Below are 13,758 nucleotides of genomic sequence, written 5' to 3' on the forward strand. Positions count from 1 at the left end.
ATATTAAATGGTGCTTAGGCACCAGACTCTTTTTCTACTGTTGACTCTGAGTGATGTCAGCAAGAGTGGAAATACCTAATATGGTCATCTAGGGCTGCGAGCACAGAAGCTCCACCCTCCTTCCTAAAAGCAGGCATAGGGGAGCGAAAATGTCCTGTTTCAGTCAGACTGAACTGAGGGGCTTCATCAAGAACCACTATCAGTAAATAAATCAAATCATGCTTAAATTACACTCAAAATACAGGAAAAAAGGTTTTTCTGCGCTGTAATTATCGATGCATTAATGTTAAGTCAATCCTGCAGGTAGTGAAGGTGGATTTCACTTCATCCATTTTATTAATATTCTGCTGCGCTCGGCTGGTTTCAGTTATTTGTAACTACCATTACTTAACATCAACCCTGAGAGCATTATTGACCTTCACATGAAGGTGAACAGACAGAATTTGGCAATTAGATTAAGAGGATTGCTTTGAAGTGTTAAGGTTGCTTATTTTGGTTTTAAGTTTAAAAAACTGTATGTGTCACTGAGTTCTCAATCTTCCCCTCCGGGTGCCCGGAGACGGCGAGAAGAGATCAAACCTGACGAGTCGGGGTCGTAGAAAACAAGAGTTCTCCTTTTAATTTCTCCAGCCACAACATACTGTGCATGTACAGTACACACTCCCAGTTTTAATTTGATTTTGAACGTATCACAGTTTAAAGTTTTCAACTAAAAAATACAACACAACTAAAAAAACAAAACAAAAAAAAAGACATATGCACAAATTAAAACCTATAAAAAATATAAAAACAGTACTCTTAATCTCAATTCAACAAGTACCATTTCAATAACAAAACATTTAATTATGAAAGCACAAAAGACCAGACAAATTAAGAGGAACCATTGCTTTTGTTTTGTTTGTTTTTTTTACTTTAAATACAAGGAAAAGACTATTTTGTTTCGTAATCATGCAGAAGATGGAATTAAATAACAAATCAACCAAAAATAATATATACGTCTCTATATATCTCTCTGTATTAAATTTTCAAGTCAGAACTCCCGTCCCCTTACACAGGGAAAAAAAAGAAGACATGTTTAAAATAAAAACCGGAGCATCCACAATGCTTTCATTAGCTGCCATAGCGGCATGGGCTTTTATCGAAAACATTACATATCAGCGACATCTTTTTGGCACCAAAAAAGACGTTTACAATGGCAGTAGCATTTTGCAGTATAAAAGAGGGCGGAGCAGTAGCTCTTTTCCATTTAAAAAAAGCAAACAAAGGAAGAAAAAATAAAACATTCTGTGCAGCGACATCAGTCGAGAGAGCGGCGTCTCCCTTCAGCAGTCCTAGCAGCTCAGTCCTACTGCAGCATGCTCTTGATAGTCTTGTTGGTTGATTCATCGTTTAAATGCTTGGTTGTGTACCTGCAGGCGAGAGAGAGAAAAAGCAAATGTGCACTTCAGTAGAAGAACAAAGAGTGAAAATACAAAATATGCTCGAGCTCTCAAAGTGAAAGTCCTCGTTTAGCTGAAAACGTCCTCTTTAACGGAGTAAATGTTAATACTGAAGCATTTCCTTTCATCCACACTGGTTCCTGATCTGGTGTCAATCTCCTCCAAACAGTAGAAGGCAGCTTTCTTCTCCTTTAACCTTTTGATCCGACTTAAGCCTTTTTGGATTATATGTAAAGATTTAAACTGTTACTAAAAACAAAACGTCCGATGGGAAATCACACTTGTGAATGCTCTGGTTTCTGCTTCTTGAGTTGTAACATGTTCAAGGTTTTTTCTGCTAAAAGTTTGAAGCAGTTTTTCAATATAGACTTTATAGACTACACAGAAACAGGAACTATTGCTCTGCCAGGAGCTCTTATTACAAAGTAAGGAGTTATTGTTTCTGCAGTATTTGTACCTTTAAAAGATTCACACTCTTTAAATCTGAGGGCTGTGTTTTCAAGTGAAGCTTAATTTGATTCGGAATGAGTCGACACTGTTAACAAAAGGAAGCATTTCCACGTCTTATCGATCAAAAGAAGCGCTCCGAGGCTGCGTACCAACGCCAAAGCCACCACACGATGCATTCATTGAATTCTTGCCTCAGTTTGTGATATTTTCTTTAACTCCAATTCCTACTAATTGTTCTCATCATGATCAGCAGCAGCAGCAGCAACAGCTTCCTTTAAAGACTCCAAAAGTGTTGTGTCTGCAGCTCACCTGGGAGAGCGGGCGCCCCGTATACTGAAACCTGCTCTGAGGCCATATTTTTATAAACGCTACAATTAAATAAAAAAGAAGAATCCTCCAGATCTGGATCAATTCCAAGTTGGGCCATGCTGGTGGTAAAATCTTCATGTAAATCTGCCCGCAAGATTTTGAGAACTCCTGCAACAACCTGACACACCGGCCCGATCTGCAGTTTAAACATTGATGAAAATAACAGGAAGCTGCAGTCCTGCTTTGATGCGGCTGCTAATGAATCTGAAACATGGCAAAGAGCCCCAGTGTTTGTATTACTGTATTTATTTATTATACATTGATAGCAAAAAATGAAAGTACACCCTCTGTCAATTCTAAGGTTTGCGCTATCGGGGCATAAAAGTTATCTGGTCATTAGCAGGTTTTAAAATGAGGTAAATACAGCCTGAGGTCTGAGTTTTGGTTTTTTTGCAGTTTCTCTGAGCGCTGCTTGATCTGACCCTGGAGTGAATTAGCTGGGATGTCCACTCCTGTTAAGACTGACGTTGCACTTATCTGAATACTTCAGACCAGCAAACTGTCAAAACCTCTGTTTTTATAGAGCTGCTCACACTTGCTGATGATCGTTAGTCTATTGCATTTGATTAGCAGCAGCTGGCTGCTACTTACCCTCTTAATTCCTGAGGAAGCAGTAAGAATGTACTGACTGCAAATAACAACACAGTGTAATGTGTCATGATGTTGTTCGTCTAAGCCCATCTTAGAAATGAAAGAGTTTGTACTTTCCTTGGCTGTGTTGGCAGTTACAAAACTGTAAATTCGAAAATCTTCCAGTAAATGTCAGATAAATAGTGCAGTAAAAACTGCAGTGTTCCCCTCTGAGCTGTAGAGGTACTCAAGTGAGCTTAAACTTTGACTTCATTACTGTCCAGCACTGCATGTGTCTAACATGCACTATCATCCTCCGTCACATCAGTGTGGCAATCACTGAGAGAAAATCTGTCAGCTTTCGCATGAAAATAACCTCGTGTGGCCCGGTAGAGCCGGCCCGCCTCGGGCTTCCCACACACACAAACACACAGATGTAAGGTCGACTCAAAGCCGCCCTGTCAGCAGCTGCGAGAGCGAGGTGAGGTGGGTGAAATTTGTGAGGGCGCGAGGGGACCTGGTGTCACATGTAATCGGCCTTTGTGGAGAGGCTTCGACACCCAACCCGGATCAGGCTCACAGCTGACCGAATCCCCCGCTGGACGGCGTGGAGGATGAGTCACTGCGCTGAAGGGGATGAGGTCTGTCTGCTGCTTGTGAACAGGAACCAACTCATCCAACTCACAGCGTGAGCAGCCTGCTCCTGTTCAGTTTAAAAGCCTGCTCAAGGGCTGCAATCACATTTCACGCTGGGCAGCAGGGATTTTTTTTTTTTTTTTTTAATAATTGGAACAAGAACTGACCTGAGAGCGTTGAGAAGGCCTTCTACGCTGTTTGGCGGCTGATCTTTGAGGACTTTGATGCAGCCTTTCATCTGTGGAACAGAAAGAGACCGTTAGCTGTAGAAGAAGCTGCGAGTGAGACGTTTGGCGTGAACGTGTCTACACTCACGTCGATTTTGGACGACTTGGCGAACGCTCCTACGGGATGGACGTAGTCGTACAAGATGATCACCCCGACCATCACCCTGAGGCAGAAGGACACCGTGTCCTCGCTTGTGAAACGACTGCGATACTCCCTGACAGCAGGAGGAGGAAGAGGGATTAGACGCAAAGTCGAGAATGGCGTATTTAACACGTGGAGGAGGTCACTTACGGTGTTTCCAGCATGACTTTGCACACGCTCGCCATCGTGCTTAAGCAGTCCGTCGTGTTCTCGATGGGCAGGTTCTTGTTCTGTAAGGAGGGAGGAATGACTGAGTGGATGCCCCCACACACACACACACACACACACTAAAGAAAATAAATTATCCAATATTTTAAAAGAGTCTCACCTCAGAAACAAACTTCGTTGTGCCGTCACTTAGCGTCTTCAGCATGGGCGTGGCATCGGCGTAGAAGAGAGATATCCGATTGGCCAATTCATTGTTGACTTCATTCTCACCTTCTGCCTGCAAACAAAAAAAAAAACAAAGCTTGAATCCACTGACTGCATGTTTAGTGTTCTGGACCTCTGATCTTAAAATAATCAAACTCATATCGCAGGCGAACGTGGTTATCTCTGTTATTAGAAGAGCTGCCAGTTAAAGCTACTTTACAAGGAGACTGAGAAAAGAAAGCGACCACGAAGGTGGCCGTGTAGCTGACACGCTTGGAGGGACATTAAAGCCACTTTGCGCTCTACACTGTGGCGATGCTGTGAAATTTTATTTAAAAACCTCTGAATGAAAAGGTGCGAGAGAACATCAGGATGTATTATTAGTTCATTTGATGCAAAGCAGCTTTAACAGACTGTTTGTGCAGATGAAAAGCTGCTTCGTTAAATAAAACACCGACAGGAAAACACTGATATAAACCCTGTGACACAGCCCTCCTGCTCCTCCCTCCCCCGGTTTCCCAGCTGACTGCCGCTTTGCCGTTTCAGATGAGACGCTGAAAACACCTGGCAGACAACAAAAGAATAAGGCGTCTCTTGAACAGCCTGTTCTAAATTTGTCTGCATATTTAAATAACAACAACACTTCCTGCCTTCATGAGAGCACTGATGGAATATGAATAATCGCCCCAAACTTTCAAACCACTTTGGGTTTTTTAACAAATGATGATGACACATGAGCTCAAAGACTGTTTGAGCGGGGACAGTTGCGTTTCATCTCGGATGTCTGAATGATTCAGTCGTCTGAGCGCTGACTAAACCGAGTGCGACGGAGCTGCGAGGAGGGACAGCGGCCCGAGCGTCTTTCAGCGGTGACAGGTCCTAACGACAACTTGTCTGGGCCCATTTGTCTAATGACATGTTCTGCTTTAAGAAATAAAAGTTCCTGTCAGGCGGGTCTGAACTGAGTGCAGTTTTGGTTTATTTTTCCTCATATGCAGCTAAAAATGACTAATTTTACTGCCCCACGTTTCCCTCAACCTCTGGCAGACCCAGGCTCAGGGAGGTGCAGCCATCTGCCATGACCGGTTGGGGCTGAAGGGAGGACGACAGAACAAAAAACACATCTATGGTATCAATTTGAAAATCCTACATCACCTCATTCTCGAGTTATGTTCACAAAGTTGGGTGTCCACACAGCAAGGTGCGTAATATAAGGTGAGTAAACTAAAGCCTAAAGGTGCATCCACAAAGGACATCTCTTTGTAGCTGATGGTCACTCTATTGGAGATTTCAGGCTCCAGTTGCCTGGGTAACTCTGTAATGCATTTACCACCCCTTTATGTGTCGGTCAAGGTTATCTTAATTCACTTCAAAGTGCTGAGTGACATTGACTTTCTCTGGTCTCCTTACACATGGACAGCATGCGAAGTCCTTGCGTGTAAGTAAGAGGCACACATAGACCTACATGAAGAGATCCCATTTCTTCATTAAACTGAATTTGCACCTGGACCTCACTCATCACAGTGATGAACAGGTGGAAAGAAAACATGACATTTTGACCGCTTTACCGGGAAACGCACAAGCGAAACAAAGTCCATTAAAGCAGCTCTGCTGCTTTAAGCTGTCTCAGTCATTCATAACAGCGAGGTAGCAAGCACAATGCGCAGCACTGACCCTGGCATTGGCCTTCATTATCAAAGTGTAGAAAAGGTAAATTACAGGAGAAATGATTATACAAGTGTTTAATACCAGGTATAAATACTACTCCACTTTCCAAGAAGAAAGTATTTAACCAATAAATGCTGAGCTAAAATTCCTGCCACAGTCATTTCCTATGCTTCGATATTTCCTGTGTTCTATTGTAAATAAAATCTGGTTCATAAAAATCTGTAAATCATTGCATTCTGTTTTTTTAATTTACATTTTAAACAGCATCACAGCTTTTTTGGTACGAGGTTTGTATTATGCCAGTTTAAAAATAAATAAATTACTGTCAGTTTAACTTTAGTCTGTATTTAAAGTAATTTGGGGGCTTATCCGAGATGTATGCTTCTGTGTTAACAACAAACCCTTCACCACAACTTATGCCAGAAGCTGCCGTGCACTTCCCTAGAAAACTAACTGTGCTGAAGGCGTCACTGTGACTGGTCCATTCAATACTGCTGTTTCCTCCGACTTTTTACTCTGCCACCATTTATGAAAGATACTAGAAGATAATGGCTTAACTTGAAGAAGGAAATCACAATAACAACAACCAGTATTTCAGCAGCAAAACTGCAGAGCTACACATGCAAACCATAAAGGCGACTTATGTCATACATTGATTCAATGTAAGAATAGCAAATAAGCTATAAACTGTCACAGATGTCTCCTTCTGATGAGGAACGGAAGTCATCAAAGCCACCAGTTTGTGCTGACAAAAACAGAAATCTTACAGTTGGTTAACCACTGCATCAGCCGGTTAGTCTGTTTGGGTGCTTTTGGTATTTCAAAATATAATTCTGAATCATAATAAAAGTGTTAACACCAAAATCGGGAACATTAAGCCCCAAACCACTCCTTTCGAAAACACCACTGACACAAACAAAACAGAACACAAACAGAGTTTTACCTGACAGAACATGGGAGTTGTTAGTTTAATTAGCGTGACTTTTGCATCAATTCACACCCAAACTAAGTGCTTTAATAACCATAAATGCACAACAGCACAGACAAACCATCTGGTCAAGCCAGCAATAGATGAACCATTCCCATGTTTTGCAAAGAAAAAAATACTTGTTTTGCCAATGGAGTCTGGTGGAGTGAAACTGCTTCCCTTCTTCATCAGAGAGAGCCATCTGTCGGCAGCAAAAGCAGTGATAATGTTCTAAATATAACACACATTCAAACCGACACTGATTCTCAAGTAAGGCCAACGCTGATGGTCAGTTGATGCTGACCATGTCCACAGCACCACGTGTGTTGAGTTTCTGCACCAGTTAAAAGCCTTCCTGAAGTGAAAACCGTTTAGTCAGTAAAGTCAGTGTAAAATAAAAGAAAATATATAATTTGTGGGTCATATTTTGATTTAAATAAAAAGTTCTTGCAACATCACACACCAGTAATTTTAGTCATAGTTTTCATCGTTCTTTTTTTTCCTCATGGGAAAGAAGACGATGAAATGCACTGACACTTTAGTCAGTGAATAAAAATATAAAAAAACCTAAATATTCTGGAGAAGCGAGACACAATCAGAACCAACTGAGTGGTGCAGAGAGGGACAAGTTTAAAAGTGATCCAATCGGAAGTAATCTCCTTGCGCAGTAAGGTTAAATATGAACAATTTTATGTGCCCACGGGAAAGGGCACAATCTGCCATGCTCCCCGTTTCTCATGAAAGTGCGACAAAATGTCAACGCCTAAGAGGAAGAGAAGAGGAGACATATGGATGCATTTCACAAGGAAAATAAGACTCTCACCAGTAAAACCATGAGAAACTTTCACACTTTATATTTAAGTCAACTGAATCAAGTTTAGTCTGCAATAATCTTTCAATTTTTAGTCAACTAAAAGAATTATAAGATTATTACAGACTAAATTATGACAAAAATTTAATAAAAATTTACTCAAAAATAACCCCTCCTGCTATGCTCTAATAGCAGATAAATGGGCTGTTAAACCAAAACAAAGAGCTAACAGATGCTAAAAAAGATAAAGGAGAAGTTGTATGTCAGAGATGGGCGCAACATGCTCACCGGTACATTGTTGATCCGCATTCGACTCAGTGTTCTCCTATAGTAACTGAAGTCATTCTGAATGGCTGGATTTGTCATCTGCAAAACAGAAATATAAATATTATATATACACATATATGTAAGCTTGGAGGCAATCTAATACAGAGAGAGGGGAGAGAGACAGCCTGCAGCCGGACATTCAGCTCTGGATCAAACACACCATCGTCATGACAGAAAGCTTTAGCCAACAAGGCAGAAATGTAGCTTTGGGGGGGGGGAAATGACATAAAAAGAGCACTGATACAATTACTATTTTATGTGCTGAACTGGATTTGAATGTCTGACACTCATTCTGCCCCCTTTTACGTCCACATCCCTGCTCGCCCTGTCAGCAAATATTTGTTTTTTTTTCCTGCTGCCGTGAGCTTTGGCTGTGGGTCTCATTAAGGAGAGGCGAGGTTAGAGTGAGCACAGGACAAACGCAGGCTTATTCTCTGACGTTATGCACCCTCAAAGCCTCAGATAAAAGCCACAAGGCTCCATTGGCTCCTTTGACATGACTCCCTACAATATATGAATCATCTGGTTTTCAGTGTGGAGCCAAACTGACCACTTTTTTTTTTTTAAGGGAAGCTGGCCAACCAGAGAGCTTCTTTTCAAAAGTCACCACAAGCGAGTGCTCGTCATGTGGCTAATTATCCTCATTCCTGCACGAGCTTGTCACAGTCAAAGCTGCGCTGGCAGCATGCTAATCCTGCTACAATAGGCTGGTACTCAGTCTGCGTCCACCGCGTCCACCAGGAGAGACAGGCTTCTTTGCCAGGGAGGGGCAGCACGGCACTCAGACACTTTAACTAGGTCAGAAGCCCGTGCACGGGTGTGAAAGATTGATGAATGGGCCTGGCATGCCACCTTGCACCCCCTACCTTCATGTTTTTCATCCTGCCAGCCTGGGTAGTGGGCACTAATTGGTGCGTCGCTGCAAACTGCCTCAGGGAGTCGGGGAGCCTTTTTTTTTTAACGTTTTTGTGTCAAAGGAGCAGGGATGTGGGCCCAGTGTCTTACAAGATGAGTGTTCACACAATTACGTTTCTGACAATGAGCATTTGAGCGACAAACATGCTTCAATCGCGGCTTTGTTTCGGCAGTTTGTGTCTCAATTCAAACCAGATCAGATTTTTAAAGTTCCCTCTGCCTGTCGTTTATATAAAACCTGCCACGCTGTGCAAAACTTGGCTCAGGCAACAACAATTTGCAGACCTTTTTCCCCTTGCAATAACCCTTATTGGCCATTTCACTGACATCCACAGTATCATAAACAGCAGAGCAGTATCAGGGCTCTAATTAAATGCTAATCATGCGCTCACTGGCGGCAGCTTAAAACTGCACAGAGCTAAGAAAAAAGAAAAAAAAATTCAATCCAGGGGCATCAGCAGCTTGTTGGACGATTGAGAGCAAAGCCTACAAAAGCAGCTAAAATTTGACACTTAATATAATAAAGAGCCATACTTTAAGCTCGTCGAAGCGCAGCGTGAAGTGGAGGATCTCTGCGAACTGCTTGGCCAGCGCCTGCTCCCGCTCCAGGTGTTGAGTCGGGTCGCTGTAAGTCTCGCTGGTCAAAGCACCCAGGAGGCTGTGCAACGCTGCCTCTGTTAGAAAAAGACAGACATCTGTGGTGAACCTGCATCGCTGTCAGAGGACCTCGATTGGGCTTTTACTCGTTTAATGAAGAGCCTGACAAAAGCCTTGAACAGAGACAGTTTAGCTGATGTGTGTAGTCTTCCAGGTCATCAGTCAGAGCCACTGAGTAGTTTTACATTCAGGTTTTTGCCATTCAAGCGCCAGGTTAACAGCTCAGGCAGCACTATATGCAAAAATGCAAAGGTCAGGGGAAAGAAGAAGTGCTGCATGTAGCATGGCAGAGTGATCAATATTCAGGTTTGAAAAGGAGAGCAGGGCAAGAACAATGGAGGAAAACATGCAGCTGCAGCTAATAGTTATATTCACTGTATAGTTAATAGCTCAGTTACACTAAAGTAAAAAGAGGATGCCACAGTAATTTTATTGGCAAGATACATTTAATTACATGTAAACTCAATGTGCTTAACATTTAAAACAATAACTGTGGTTGCCCAGAGATTTTTCACATCTGTCAACCTCTGGGGAACCACATACAGTCACACAGGTTGATAACAATTGGTGAAGATTTGCAAATATCTGCAGACAGGGTCAACATAGAGAGACAGACAACCATTCACACCTATGGGCAATTTACCAGTTAACCTGACAACACTAATTACATGTCTTTGGACTGTGAGAGAAAGTCGGAGTACCCAAGTATAGAATGGTTTATAAAGCAAACCATTCTTGTGAGAGGTTTTTGCTCTGCTGATTCCGTTATATGTGTTATATCACTGTAAACTGAATAGCCTCACATTTTTAGAGAACTTGAAAAAAAAACAAACATTGAATTTCCTGCAGTTCTGGGAAAATGAAAAGCTTCTGGGACTCTTTAATTTAAAAAAAGCTAATAAGTGGAGAAACATTTTTCCAATTAAATGATAGAAAAAAATACCTAAAGAGTCCTAAAGTAATACAATTACATAATTACATGAGTTAAGTCATGTATAAGTGGAAAAAAGAAAGAAAACTCGAGTCTTTCTTTGTCTCTTTATTGTTGGGCCTTGTAGGAGGTCAAGGAGCAGCCTGATACGTGACCAGTGCAGGGTGTCGGCAGGCTGTAGCATCCTGATTAAGACATAGACAAATAATGAGGCAGCGGTGGTGCCCAAACTGCCCAGGGCCCAGTGCCAGTCTCAAAGGGGGGGGAAGGATGGGGAGGCCTTTGAGAAAGGAGAAAGGACGGGGGGGGGGGGGCTTTCCTGCTCACATGCAAATGAGACATGGGACTAATTATCTCATTGGCATGAAATGGGTGGGGGCAAGATTTCATTCAAGCAGGATTACACTCATTGTTTTGACACTAAGTAAATACAAAGCCTGTGCCATGCCGTGACATAGCATACCCACGGACCAATGATTAAGCATGCAAGAAGAGCACCGGCAGGGAACCAGGGAGAGGGAAATGTGGCAAACAACTTCCAAGCAAGTCAAGTTATCAGACAAACAGATCTTGTTCAGACACATAGTTCTGAAGAAGAAAAACTAAAAGAGCTTTGAAGCCCAGAGGGAATTTTATTTATAGATGCAGACAGTGCTTAGAATTCAGTCTAGACGCCGAAGGGAGCCTTTAGTAATGATATAACCCAGACAAGCTGAACATCTGATGCAATAAGCTACCAAATGGGCACTTTAAATAGACTTGTGTATTTTACAGTTACTGTTGATTACAAATGACGATGCGCATGTTAGCGTAACCCAGGATCAGTGTGATTCAGACAGCGGTCTACTTAAAATAATCTGAAGATGACTTTTCGAAGGACACAGAGCTGGCAGTGCAGTGCGGTAAATTGAGCACGTCTGCCATTCAGTAATGACTCCCATCTGCTTGGGCTAGCGTTCGCAGCGAAGCAGCTGATTAAAAATGGCCTCAGCACTGCAGCCCCCCCACACACCCCCAATCATAGTCAAAACAGAAGTTAAGATGGAGCTGCTTATAGGCCCCCAGAAATGAGCCACTCTAGTATGTTGGGAAGTCGTGCGAGGGCGGGGCGCCGGGAGATGTCTGATCTCGTCAGGTCACGGCGGAGCAGGCGAGCAGAATGCAGGCATGTAGACTGTACTCGCTGAGATGGGCGGGGCCAGATGACAGCGGGACTCAGACTTTTCTAGATCCTACTTTTCCCTAGGGGACAGACTCGAGAAGTTTTCACCGTTGTTAAAAGGAGCAGATCTAAATTTAGGTATCGACAAAAGTTCTGTGAAGATCAGTATCTCAAAGCTACGTGGCTGTTATGAAAGAACAAGCTGGAAGGGGATAAATGTTCATCTACGCCATATGCAGAGCCTGCTACCTGAACAAGGTCTTCAGCTCTACAAAAGAAAACACCAGCTATTGACATAACTGAACAATTAAGCGATTAATCAAATTAAAGTGTATTAAACAGCCGGTCGCAGCTTCTGGGGACTACCTGAGGGTCTGGGGAAGTCCCCAGGTTCCTCCCAGTCCTGTTCTTGTGTTTGCATTTGCAAACAGGAACTCCTGAGTGAAGTAACAGCCAGCAGTTGGTAAAGCAACAACACCTCTTTTTGTGGTCTTTCATTTTCTTGTAATCCTCCTGTAATTCTCTCTATACTGCTTTTTCTGTGGTGGATGCTATCAGCAGGTTTTCTCCTTCAGTCCTTCAAGATCAACTTTTCTTTAGTTTCCGTTTTCTTCCATTTTTAAAGTCTAAAATTTATGTGTCTTGTCTGATGTTTTAGTCATGTTTACACTTTCCCCCTTTTTTTTTTTTTTTTTTTTTTAAATCCCATTTGCAGGTGCCATATTCATGTCTTCAAACTATCCAGGCCCCCTAAGTGTGAACCAAACATTCCATCATTGTTACTCTCACGCTGGAAAAGGCTTAAAAACACACTAAAACAGAGATTTAGGAACTGTGATGGGCCCTAGTTCATGCAGAGCACACTCAAAATAAATGGAGTGCTACTTTTCACAATTACTGGATCCATAAAAAAGCATAAACATAGGAAGCTTTTTTCAGTTTTTAATAATGCATAATCTGTGATCTATGACATGGTTTTCTTTCTATGGTAACATTAAGATGTCACCTTGGAGCTTAGGTAAGCTGTTAAGTTTCAGCATTGTAATAAAAATGAATCCAGCTATGCACAGTCCAACTTTTGCCACTCCTAAGTTTTTGACTTCTGGTCAAAATCTGTATAAAGATATGAGCTTTGAGTCTGAAGGTTTGTTCTAAGAAATGTATATTTTTATACTGAAGCCAACTTTAGTGTTGGTGTAGCAGGATATTACTTTCCCCGGTATACAAAATTTGTGATTTTTTTTAATGTTATTATCTATTCTTGTGACAAATTTTAGGATTTCCCATGTATACGTCTGGATTTCAGTGCAGTAAAACGTGTCCGCTCATTCCAAATGCATAGGTTCTCCTCTTTCAGGGAGTCCTGTTTGGATATCACCATCCTGGCGCCTGAAGCCTAAAGTCCAGGCAGGGAAATAGAGCAGCGCTCGAGACTGAGATTTGACCTACTTTGTTACATAACAGCCATCACCAGGCTGCTGCCGCCGCCGTCACCCCCCTAAGTGCCTTCTCCACCGCCACTGGGATTACGGGGTCAAAGGGACCCGCCACTGACGCATGGCGGGTCCCCTCCCCTCAAGCCTCAGGGTCATAAGAAGATCAGGGAGCAGTGAGCTTACACCCCCACCCCCACCTTGAATCCATGCTAATAAGACCCTACAGAGGTCAATACACAGTGCAACGCAAGCGGCATGTTGAGACGGTAGCATGTAGGCGGGGTTCAAAGCACACGTGTATAAGACTGCATGCTATGAGTATGAGTATGTGTCTTGCGCAGCTCAGCAGCAAATCCTGCCGATGCAGAAGCGGACAATTAAGGTCGCGCTTACATCGGTATGAGGTCGCTATAAAATGCCTTGCACATGAAGGACACCGGCTCTCCCCGTTAGTCATTAAGACAACAAAACCGCACAGATGTTTCAGCAGCTCACACTGATCTACAATTCCAAGCGCGGTGTCGCACACAAGATCGTTTTAGCTCTGAAAGAAATCTCAGAGGACACCTGAGTTCGCTCCAGTTGAAACGGTGCGTGTCTGAGGCTCAGTGATGAAGATCTCAGAAGCAGTGATGTAATTTTTCCTGGCCTACATAACACGGTTACTGTAGAGACGGCG

At 42.6% G+C, this 13,758-nt stretch overlaps 1 protein-coding gene across 1 annotated transcript in view; it reads right to left on the reverse strand.

Annotated features, from left to right (window-relative positions):
• Window positions 1-589: 589 nt before the first annotated feature.
• Window positions 590-13,758, reverse strand: part of cyribb (CYFIP related Rac1 interactor Bb) — a 40,651-nt gene continuing 27,482 nt past the window's right edge. The window contains exons 6-12 of the mRNA XM_085171613.1: window positions 9,428-9,567; window positions 7,940-8,017; window positions 4,162-4,278; window positions 3,984-4,063; window positions 3,780-3,906; window positions 3,632-3,702; window positions 590-1,409 (exon numbers count right to left, since the gene is read on the reverse strand). Of these exons, the coding sequence (XP_085027739.1) occupies window positions 1,346-1,409; window positions 3,632-3,702; window positions 3,780-3,906; window positions 3,984-4,063; window positions 4,162-4,278; window positions 7,940-8,017; window positions 9,428-9,567 (677 nt within the window). The 3' untranslated portion in view covers window positions 590-1,345. The remainder of the gene's footprint in view (window positions 1,410-3,631; window positions 3,703-3,779; window positions 3,907-3,983; window positions 4,064-4,161; window positions 4,279-7,939; window positions 8,018-9,427; window positions 9,568-13,758) is intronic.

Source organism: Neolamprologus multifasciatus, chromosome 9 (assembly GCF_963576455.1).
Source record: "Neolamprologus multifasciatus chromosome 9, fNeoMul1.2, whole genome shotgun sequence".
Taxonomy (NCBI): domain Eukaryota; kingdom Metazoa; phylum Chordata; class Actinopteri; order Cichliformes; family Cichlidae; genus Neolamprologus; species Neolamprologus multifasciatus.